This window comes from Octodon degus, unplaced genomic scaffold, assembly GCF_000260255.1.
Source record: "Octodon degus isolate 3935 unplaced genomic scaffold, OctDeg1.0 scaffold00136, whole genome shotgun sequence".
NCBI classification, from domain to species: domain Eukaryota; kingdom Metazoa; phylum Chordata; class Mammalia; order Rodentia; family Octodontidae; genus Octodon; species Octodon degus.
The window spans coordinates 5,578,414-5,590,276 of NW_004524712.1; the positions used below are offsets into that span (position 1 = coordinate 5,578,414).

General features: G+C 43.7%; 1 protein-coding gene across 3 annotated transcripts in view; it reads left to right on the forward strand.

Annotated features, from left to right (window-relative positions):
- Positions 1 to 9,385, forward strand: part of Fli1 (Fli-1 proto-oncogene, ETS transcription factor) — a 125,160-nt gene extending 115,775 nt beyond the window's left edge. For all 3 annotated transcript variants that reach the window (XM_023701484.1, XM_004641412.2, XM_023701483.1), the window contains exons 7-9: positions 2,310 to 2,369; positions 4,616 to 4,663; positions 7,414 to 9,385. In XM_023701484.1, the coding sequence (XP_023557252.1) occupies positions 2,310 to 2,369; positions 4,616 to 4,663; positions 7,414 to 7,943 (638 nt within the window). In that variant the 3' untranslated portion in view covers positions 7,944 to 9,385. The remainder of the gene's footprint in view (positions 1 to 2,309; positions 2,370 to 4,615; positions 4,664 to 7,413) is intronic.
- The last annotated feature ends 2,478 nt before the right edge of the window (positions 9,386 to 11,863 follow it).

Sequence of the window (11,863 nt, forward strand, 5' to 3'; positions counted from 1 at the left end):
TGTGGTAGAGTGTGTGTCTAGCATGCACAAGCCCTTGTCTTCAGCCACCAGCACCAAAAGAAGGGGAAAAAGTTTAACTTACAACCTTGTCTGTGATACCCAGTTCTTGAAAGATGGTATGAAACGTCCTTTTGTAATGGGCAGATTTGAGACTTGTTTCACTGCACTTGGTTTTAGAGTTTTTAAAGTTTGGAGGTTTGTTGGAACAAGTTTCTGTATCAGTGAAACATTGGATTTGAATTCCATTAGCAAAGACGGGATAGCAAACTTCGACGACATTGTTCCTTCTATTGATGAGGCTTAGTCAGAACATCAGCCCTCTCCCCAGTTCATGGAAGGCTCATGAAGCGGTGTTAGGATGTCAGAGTATTCACCGAGTGGTCAGAAGGGATGTGTTGAAGCCCACCAAGGGTCTCCATTAAAGGAACAAGGAATGAGGACCTGTATGATGTCCTAAGCCAGAATGTGTGATCTTGCTGTCTTTAGAAGTAAACTGTGGGCGAGGGACTTAGCTCAGTGGTGCAGCACTCTCTTGGAAAGCATGAGGGCCGAAGTTCAATTGCCAGTAACCTCCTGCCAAAAAAAGAAGCAAAATATCAAATGGATGAATGTGTGGAACATGGAATTCTTTTAAGAAACAGTTTGCCCCGGGCATGGTGGCACACGCCTGTAATCCCAGTTCTTGGGAGGCTGTAAACAGCTGGAGCACTACGAGTCCGATCTAGTAGTGAAACCCTGAGCACCCTGTAGACCCTTCCCCAAAACAAACAAACAAACAAACAAAAACAAAAAACAAAAATAAACCCAGTCTGCCATTACAAATTAGAGCCCGCAGTTACATGTATTCATTATTTGTCCACTTTGCACACAGCACTCAGCTCTGTGGGGCTCACAAAGATGAATCTGACCCGAGTTGGTCCCTTAGGAGGGAGAGAGAAATCTGGCACACACATAACTCTTTTCCTCTGGGTAGTATGAAGCCTTTGCAGACCGTCTCTTGTTTTCATTAGCTCCGAAAGGAGAGGTGGAACCTGGCCGTGGGAAGGTAGGAAGACATCCAGCTAGATACCGCTGTTCTCTGATAGTTGGGGTCCTAGTGAGGAGCCCAGATTCCTAGAGTTTAGGGTGTGTAATAAAAAAATAATCTGGAAAGGTCAAAAAGTGGTTTATGATTAAAGCTGTGAAGATAATTCTTCCAAGGTGATGAGGATTCAGGAAGGTCTAAGCAGTGGGGCATATGGTGGCTAGTGGGGGGTGTGGAGGTGCTGGTCGGACTAAGCCCGAGGCTGGGCAAGGAGAACACAGATCCCAGACAAAGAAATGGCAGTGCAAAAGACAGGCCCTGTGAAAGGGGTACCACAGAGTAGGGGCCACAGCAGGTGGGGTCCCTGGAAGCAGGTGACCTTTGCTTCAATGTCACCTTCTTGTTAAAGATCTCTTTGAATGTGCTGGGTTTTTTTATTTTATTTTATTTTTCTTCAAAATTTTATTGATAAACAGATAGCAATGAGACAGTTTCACATCAAATCGGAAGTATAGTTTCAACAAATAATACACTGCATATATTCTTCTTAGTGGTTAATTGCTGTACAAGATGCGGACTTGAGATCCTATTTACAAACACCATTAGAACAAATCATTCTATTTATTGAGAGAATGCAACTATATATCTATCCTAACCACTTTGAATACACAGATACAAAATGGACATTCATCTGTATACCCTATTTTTTCTAAGTTCCGTTATTGAATATTATAGGTGTGTAAACTCAGCAAAATATTCTAAAAGAGTCCAGTAGCCCATAATAGCATTGGGTCTTCTGTTTAACTGGCAATGTCAGAAATTATTGACCTGAGTCCCCCACAGCTCAACATAACAGCATGGCTTTAATTTCTATGTTTCGTCTTCATACTTTTCTACTGGATGGTTAAGACCAAGGTAAAGCAGGACCTGTGCAACAAGAGTTGTAGCTTTTGGGTCTGAGAAGGTCAGTGAAATGCCCTCATTTAAACCGAGTGCCACAGCCCCAGGCTCAGCAGACGTGCTGTGCTATCGCTTGCTTTTTAAACATTTGTTCTGCATTGGCTGCACCTCAGGCTGTAAGCTCTACAGAAATGCTTGGCTGCTGCTGGGTCTCCGGCACGGAGAGCAGAACCGACACACAGCAGGTCCCTGGTCAGTGCTACAGATTCAGCCAAATGCAGGCTGCATTGAGGGCGATGGGGCAGACGCACTCTGGGCTCCCGCGGCACGAGTGTCAGCTCCAGGAATGCTGGCTCATCTCCCAGGTCTCCTTTCTCCCACACAGGTCCTCCTCTTGGAGCAGCGCAGACCCTGAGCAAGAGCACCGAGCAGCGATCCCAACCAGGTACCACCCCCTGTATGATCTCCGCTTGGTTCTTACGCAGCTGTGGGTTCCACATAGGTCACTGATGGGAGATTGGGGTATGCTTAGCCATCATTGCTGTGAGTTCTGCAGGCAGTGGTTCAACCAACCCAAGACTGAAATATTCAGGGGAAAAGTTGTGTCTGTTCTGAATATATAGAGATGTTGGTTTTTTTCCTGGTCACTATTCCTTATACAATACAATGGAACAAATAGTTGCATACCATTTACATTGCTTTGAGTATTATAAGTAACTTAGAGATGATTGAAAATATATAGGAGGGTGGACACAGGTTCTGTGCAAATAGCACACCATTTTGTATAAGGGACTTTGGTGTTGCAAATATTGGTATCCATGAAGGTCCTGAACCAATCATTTGTGGAAACCAAGAGAAAACTCTGCCACATACATTATCTCTTTTATCTTCTAAAGTGAAGCTATATTTGACTTGCTATATGCAGATATGTGACATCAGGAACAGATAGAAAAATAGAGACTTGTTAAACAGAACTAAATAGAACTTAAAGATTAATTGTTCTAATACCTCTTTTGTCAAAGAAAGAAACTGAAGCCTTGAGAGATAAAGTGATTTGTTGAACAACTGCTTTATGAGAGAAATAGAGTTACAACCCCAGGCTTCCAAGTTTCTGTCCAAGTCCTTATGCTTCACCAGAACAGACTTTCAAAACTACACTCACCTTTATGGCTCTATTAAACAATTAAGGCAGAAGAACTTTTAAAGGCATGAACTTAGAAACTTTTAGTGCTGAGGTGGAGCATGTGGACTATGCCTTGAAGCTTTCTATAGCAACCCCATCCCATGCTCACCTTGCCTCTGCTCCAATGTGTAGGGCAAAGTAGAATTGATAGCGTAACTCAGGTCAGTTTCACAGAGCCAAAGTCCCCAGTAACTTCCCCATCAACATCCCAGTTTTCTCTGGGAGGCAAAGTCCTCTACAGGTACTGGCATAGATCTGACAACAGCCATGGTTCCCAGGCTCCAGCTCCTTCTCATCTTCATATGCTTTGGCTTGGATTAAGGGTTTGGTTTGGTTTGGTTTCTGTGAGCAGGGTTTCACTGTACATTTCAGGCTGATCTACAGTTCACTTTGTAGCTCAGGCTGGTCTTGAACTTGCAATGATCTTCAAGTTGCTGAAGATCTGAGTGCTGGGATTACAGGTGTGTGCCACCATGTAAGGCTTAGATTAAGTTTGGAAGTACCCATTTGTTTTGGGACCGGCACACATGGCACTCAACCTTCCCCCAAGACAGGAAAAGAGTAATTGCATAGGAAGGTGAAGAAAATACCCACTGACCGTGAAACACAAGCAGTTGCAGAGTTTCATGGGGTACCTGCAACTCCACAATTATACATCACCTGGCAATAATATTTTATGTCATACAAAACATGTGGATGAAAACAGTGGACTAAATGGCCTTAAGGACTCTGAGTTGGCGGTCTAATTAGAAATCCAAGAATCATATTGAATTGGTTAACATTGCAGCTGTAACTATTAAAAAAAGTCAAACTGTGCAAAGATTTGACCAAATTGAGATCCAGCCTTCTGCTACGGTATCCTCAGCTGCAAAAAAGATGAAGCGCCCCTAAATTGATATTGCACACTTTCTAATGGCTAAACAATCCCAAAGCTCTCAGTAAACTGAGAATTTAAAAATGATGATTTTATAGGTAAAACTAAAACTCTGGTTGCTGTTAATATTTCCGACCTTAAAATCACAGCATTTGGTAGCAGGAGGGACCTCAGGCTGGGAGCCCAACCCATTTGTTGTACAGATGAAAAAAAATCGACACTCAGATTTCCAGAAAAATTAGTTGACAGCATAGTTGGGGCTGGAACCCGCATTGCTTGGTTTCCAGCTCTGTGGTTTTTACGCCCCATCAGAAAAAGATATTTGTACTATTTCTAGAATTTGGTAGAGCAGTACTAACCCGGAGACATTCTTCAAACCTGTTTCATAAGTGGCCCTTCAATTCACTGTGAATTTTGGAAAGCAAATATGAAAACAATGATGTCATTTGGATTCCTTATTAAACAAGACTTCAGTCAAGATCTTCGAGATCTTCAGATAAAAGCAGTAAAATTTTCTGAAATCAGGCTTTCCTATGATATTGAAATAAAAAAAAAACACTGGGGCTTCTGTTGTTGTTCGTGTCATCTGATGTTTAATAACAATGAAGCAAACTTCCTTTTGTATCTTCCTTAGATCCATATCAGATCCTGGGTCCAACCAGTAGTCGACTAGCCAACCCTGGTAAGTTCACCTTGGCCTACAAGGCTCTCCTTCCAGAATGTTCTGCAGCTTTCTGAGGTCAAAGAAACCTCTGTTCTTAGTCCATACACCAGACTGGAGGGTGATACGTGCTTCTTTTTCTTCTTTCCTTCATATGCTTAGCACCTGTTTCTTTAGCGTGCACACAAGGTATCAGGATTTATTACCAGGTGGCAGTGTTGCTCCCGGGGGTGCTTGTGGGACATAAATGTATCAGCACAATGCCTTGTACTGACATTTAGATTAGCAATAAATGGTGCAGATCAAAGTTCCAGTAGGGAAGGATGGGGAGATCATTCCAGTGAGGTCTCCGTTGTCTCTTGCACACAAGGCCCAAGTGAATAAACATTTCCAAAGTGTTTTCATTTTAATTTCAGAAAGAGTTAGAGTTATCTGACCTTCTGAGAGAGGCATAGCCCCAGTAATCTGTAGACAATACAAGTGAACTTGACAAGGCATTAGGGCTTATTGTTAACAATAACTCTCAGGTGAGTTCTGCTGAACCAAGGCCGCTTTGCAGTAGTGAAGCCCACATAGCATCCTCTGCAGGGGGCAGAAGGCTGCTCATGTGGCTTCACCTGTGTTTTAGTCCCTGGCGATGCTGCGCAGACAACATAGAAGCCACCCAGCATCTCCTGTTGTTCTCCCGCTGTCCGGATTCTGCTGTGCAGATCTTAGAGCTGAGAGCCAAGAGCTAGAACTCTTCCAGGAAATAGTCAAGTTGGGTCAACCTGAAACCTGTGACGTGCCTTCTCCCTATGACTCCAGCAGCCCTGGGGCTGTCGCGCTCCCGAGGAGCACTTGGAGATTTGATCACTACATGGAGATCAGATTGCAATTCAGGAGAAGCAAAAATGTCTTCACAAGACCTGTGGGGTCACATACAGCTGGTCTGGGGCCGGAGCAGCACCTCACTAGCGGGTTTGAGTCAAATCCTCCTCAGATCTAATCTTGTTCAATGCGCCCATCCTAATGGAAAGCACCACAGTTAACAATAATTTAGTGTGTATTTCCAACTAGCTAGAAGAAAGGATTTTTAATGTTCTCATCATAGAGCAGGGATAAATGTTTGAGGGGATGGACATGCCGATGCTCCTGAGTCGTCATCATACTGTGCACATGTAGGGAAGGAGCACCTCCCCCAGACATGCTGTGGAGGGCCACCAGGGCGGCTCTCCTTGGAAGAAGAGCAGTTGTCTCCACTGGGGCTAAACCTGGCCCCATTTCCCTGTATTGAAGTGTGCAGAGCTGGCTAGGACATTTCTTTTTCCCCTCAGTTGGCTTTGGGCAATGCAGATGGGTCTAGCCGAGGTGCTGATGGTAGTCCTTAAAGCAATGTAATAGGTCAGCGGTGCCCACCTGTAGTTCCCAGGTGCTGTGTGTGAGAGCTAAGCTGAGCGTCACTGAGTCCGGGTCTAGAGAAAGAATCTATGACATCTCAGGGCATGAAGACAAGACAGCAAAGCTGAAGCTGACCCCTGACAGGAGGCACTTATTCAATCTGTAATATACAGATTACTCTCTCTCTCTCTCTCTCTCTCTCTCTCTCTCTCTCTCTCTCTCTCTCTCCCTTCTCTCCTCTCTGTCTCTCTGTCTCTGTCTCTCTATCTCTTTCTCTTTGTCTGTCTGTGTCTCTGTCTTTCTCTGTCTCTCTGTGTCTGTCTCTGTGTCTGTTTCTCTCTCTGTCTCTATCTCTTTCTGTCTCTCTGTCTCTCTCTGTCTCTCTGTCTGTCTGCCTCTCTGTCTTTCTCTGTCTCTCTGTCTCTGTGTGTCTTTCTATGTCTATCTCTCTGTCTTTCTGTCTGTCTCTCTCTGTCTCTGTCTATCTCTGTATCTCTTATCTCTTTCTGTCTCTCTGTCTTGCACTGTCTCTCTGTCTCAGTGTGTCTTTCTGTGCCTCTGTCTCTGTCTCTCTATCTCTGTGTCTCTCTCTCTGTCTCTGTGTCTCTCTCTCTGTCTGTCTCTGTCTCTGTCTCTGTCTCTGTCTCTGTGTCTCTGTCTCTGTGTGTGTCTCTCTCTGTCTGTCTCTGTCTCTCTGTCTCTGTCTATCCCTCTTTATCCCTCTCTGTCTCTCTCTGTCTCTGTCTCTCTGTCTCCATACAGCAGAGTTGCTAACAAGCTTCCTACCTGGCAGCCCAGCTCGAAGCACTCACGTGCTTCCCGCTTTTCTCTCAATCACTCATCCCTGAGCCATTCCCCACCTCACGAGTTAACAAAGCTCAGGTTTCGCCCTGGGTCACGGTCTCTGTTCCAGTTAGTCATTGTTCTGGACTTAGGATCCCCTTAGCTCCCTCCAGTTACAACTATGTATTTATCTCTTTATTCTCACCTTGGATTGCACTGGAAGTCATGGATTGGAATTATTTATTGGAATTCCAGTGACTTTTCCCAGGGTTACAAATGTGGAGTCCAGGGCTGGGGAGATGGCTCAGTGGAGTAAGTGCTTCCCTGGCAAGTGCAAGGGCCTGAGTTCAATTCCTGGTTCCACAAAAATAAATAAATAAATAAAATAAAATGTGGAGTCCTCTGGACCATGACAAGGTCTAGAAAGGCTTCCTATAGTATCTGATTATGCTTCTATGTTAAACAAGGATGCTAAGGAGTCATCAAACTGATCCTACATCAAAAGAGAAACAGGCTTTCTTTCAAAGGCTAAGTGAATCCCGTGCTCACATTGCTCTGACCTCTCCGGGCTCAAAGGCTGTTTTCTCCTGTTTGCCCCCCTCCTGCAGGAAGCGGGCAGATCCAGCTGTGGCAGTTCCTCCTCGAGCTACTCTCCGACAGTGCCAACGCCAGCTGTATCACCTGGGAGGGGACCAATGGAGAATTCAAAATGACGGACCCCGATGAGGTGGCCAGGCGCTGGGGGGAGCGGAAGAGCAAGCCCAACATGAATTACGACAAGCTGAGCCGGGCCCTGCGATATTACTATGATAAAAACATTATGACCAAAGTGCATGGCAAAAGATATGCCTATAAATTTGACTTCCATGGCATTGCCCAGGCTCTGCAGCCACATCCGACCGAGTCGTCCATGTACAAGTACCCTTCTGACATCACCTACATGCCTTCCTACCACGCCCACCAGCAGAAGGTGAACTTTGTCCCTCCCCACCCATCCTCTATGCCTGTTACTTCTTCCAGCTTCTTTGGAGCAGCGTCACAATACTGGACCTCCCCCACCGGTGGGATCTACCCCAACCCCAATGTCCCCCGCCACCCTAACACCCACGTGCCTTCACACTTAGGCAGCTACTACTAGAAGCTTAACTATCGGTGGCCTTCTCACTGACGCCTCAGTCCTTACTCTTCCTGGATATTTTGGACTCTAAAGGACATATGTGACCTTGACAAGGAAAAACAAAACTGGATGTTCTTTCTTGATGATAGAACCTTTGTATTTGTCCTTTAAAAAACAGTTTTTGTTTTTGTTTTTATGTCAGTAACTTTTGCTTCCTCTACCTGAACAAAGAGACAGCTCATCCCATGGCCAGTATGCCATTTTGGATTCTCAGTCTCCTGTCATCTTTTGAGGTGAACATTTAGATTACTGGGATGTTTATATCATGGTTTTGAGAAAGAAGCTGTAAATTTTAAAAATATTTTTATGAACAAAGCAGTTTCTTAACACACAGGTTTCATTATTGTAGGATTCAATACAATACTGAATCCTGGACATACCAGTCCTGGTCTGGTTTGAGATTTAGTAGAAGGAGAGGCAGGAGGCTTATGGTATGTTTTAGGATTTAGGAGGTCCTAATTCAGTGGATGGCCACTGGAACATTGGCTCTAAGACCAGTGACGTTTTCACCCAACTGGAATTAGCAAGAAAGAACGTGTGTATATGTGTGTATTTAAGATGCTGCGGGCGTTGCAGGGACCCTTCTTGGGCAGTGTGTGCCCTGGCTGACCATTCTGTCTGGAAATAGTTGAAACATGAACTGAGAGTCTCATGAAAATACAAACATTCCTGAAAGAGAACTAAAGAGCGTTTTTTTAAAGTGACAGTGAGTCCCAGAGCTTCGAGGAGTCGCAGGGATTTCTAAACTCAACCAGATTCGCAAGCGCTGTGCGTTTGTCAGATAGTCTGACCAGGCTCAACCAATCAGAAGGCAACTTACTGTATAAATTATGCAGAGTTATTTTGCTATATCTCGCAGTATTAAAAAGTAAATAAAAAAATTAAAAAGAATAAAGAAACGAGTTGACCTCGGTCACAAGTGCAACTTTACTATGAAATCAATCATCGTTATTTTTTTAAGTGTAATTTGTACATCTTTTGTCAATCTGTACATTTGGGCTATTTGTACGTTTTTATAGCTGGTTTTTAAAAAGCATAATGTGACTATTGCTGAAAAGAAAACAGGGCATTTAAGTCACTGACTTACTAGGAAGACAAGCACTGGTACAGTTATTTAACAGGCATGTACAAGCAACTAAAGCAATCCATTTAAATTTTAATGCTTTGAACATGTTTGTAAATAACAGAACAGTAATGATAAGAACACAGAACAACCAAGCTTTCCCTTGTGTAGGTGGGGGATTTTTCCTGCTCTATATATGCAATCTATTTTTAGACCTTAAAATATATATAATTTTGCAAGTAATCGTTGACTTTTTTTTAACTATATTAAGTGTTAAGCTGACAACTGTCAATGGAGACTATGTTGTAAAATAATTTGACTAAATAAATTGTGCCTTCTCTCAGAACTGCTGAGGATCTCTTATTTATTTTTCAATGGGTCAAAGGGTCTTCCTGGGAGACATTTTCTACTTACCTCTTGTACCATTAAAAATTATTCAAATGTACTTGCTGCAGTAGAGCAAAAGGTGAAAATTTGATGTAGTTTTGCCTAGCTATTGATGTTCCACAGTCATTTTTGGTGTTGAATCCACAGGGTGCGGTGGGCTTATTATCATTGAAAGCGCTAAGAGGTTTGCCATCAAGATCCCAAGAGGGGTTTGCTAAGACAGCCAGGTTCCCTGGTAATCGGTCTAAGGGGAAGAGCAAAGCAAACATGCCCATTCAGGATGCGCCTCACTCATTACACGTCCATCTCTTGACACCCACCGAGCACTTCTAACCCTCCTGACACTGCAGCACAGAATGAAAGCTCTGCTGCTTTTTAGTCCCATGCTAACATTTTATGGCCCATGCAGATTTTTGAAGTATTTGTTTCTGCCCAAAGAAGAAATTTGCGTTAAATTCATTTCCTAAAGGGTAGCTTTTTTTCATTTTCAATATTTATAATTTAAAACAATACTTAGAAAGTCTGTGATGCTTCAAGCACACTCCCAGCATTAGTAACCCTAGGCCTTTCCTTGGGTAGCACGGAGCATCTTCTGGACCACTTACCTACTGAAATAAATTGAGATGTGTTCCATAGCACTGGTCCCCATTTTTTATCTTTATGCATTTGGCTCTCATAGGCATTCTGACTGAGAGAGGACTGGAATTTAGTCCCCTAAAATGCCCAAGTTTAAAGTCAACTAGTTAGTGCACAGGTTTCCAGTTGCCTCATGACCCCTGGAAACAGTTTCTTTGTCCCCTTGACTGCTAGTCCACTATTTTCTTCATCCAACCATTTGGTACCAACGCTGGGAAGTTAATACCATCGAACAGACCACAAGCCCAGGACAGAATGGCACAACAAGCCTGAAGCAACTCTTTGGAGCAGCACATTGTCTTAGATTGGGTGGCTTGTAGACAGTAGAAATGTGTTGCTGAAAGCTGTCCAAAATTAAGGCAAGTAAGAGCTTACTTCCCGATTCATCAGTGGCAACTTCTCACTGTCTTTCCACATGTGGCAAGCACAAAGTAGCTCCCTGGGGTCTTTATAATAAGGGGATTAAGCCCACTGATGAGGGTTCCACTCTAAAGACTTCATCATCTTCTAAAGGCCCGAATGATCTGTGTGTGTGTGTGTGTGTGTGTGTGTGTGTAAGGGTGTTTCTGGGGACTCAAACCCAAGTCCTGGAACATGCTACCTAAGCATTCTACCACTGAAATCCATTCCAAGCCCAAGGTCATCGTGCGTGTACAGTGTGTGTGTGTGTGTGTGTGTGTGTGTGTGCGTGTGTGAAAATATTGTTGATTCCAACATGAAGGAAATCATACTTGCAGTATCTGTTGCTTCAGATACAGTCCACAACCACTAGAAATTTAACAGAACTTAAAATGATCATGAATTTGCTGCATCAATGATATCTGGATGGAGTTGAACATGTTTATTGAATCCATGGGTAGTGATTGAAGTAGAGGTCCCCACACAGGGAACCCCTAACTGAGACCAAGTGAGATCTGGAGGATCTAACACCAGAGAGGAAGTCATCATTCGTCCAGCCCAGGTCAAGGAATTGCCAGGTCCACGTGCCAGTTGATGGGGAAACAAAAAACAAAGCAAAGTGAAATGAAAGAGCTCTTTGCATTCATGAGTTTCACATCCACAAATTCAACCAACTGCAAATGGAAAGTATTCCAAAAATAATTACATGTCTACTAAACACCTACAGACTACTTTGTCTTGTCATTATTCCCTAAGCAGCACAGGATGACAATTATTTCCACAGCATTTGTGGCACACTAGGTATCATACGTAACATAGTGTAGGTTTTATGAAAGTATAATGCTGTTTTATATAAGGAACTCAAGCATCCAAGGATGTTGGAATCCATGGGATCCTGGAACCAATCCCATTCAATTCCAAAGGGTGCCTGCATTTCTCAGAGAAGTCTGTAGACTTGGTTTCAAATACCACTTCTATTTCACAACAACCATCATACAAATATTTTGCCTTGAAAGCTATGTAAAGGTAGCTTTTGGAACAACGTGGCTGGGGGAGTCAGCGCTGGAGCTTGACTTCCTGCTGCCTGGCTAAGTTCCTACCTCTTGCTGGGTCTGCCTCTCCAAGGTTCCTCTGCCAACAACAGCAAAGCTGTGTCCAGAACTCCCTCAGGAGGCTGCCATGTGATGGTTAGGGAGGGAGAGGGAAGCAAGAAGGATCTGGAATGAAGGGCCAGGGGGCCAGTTCTGTGGAATATACAGAGGCTCTGCTTTTATCCAGGAAGAAACTTGTATTTTGCAAAAAACATATTGGGCATTTCATCACATAGAAAGCTACTGAAATTGACACTGCATGCCTTCTGCCAGAGAATCCCTCTAAAGGATTAGGAAAGGTTGGC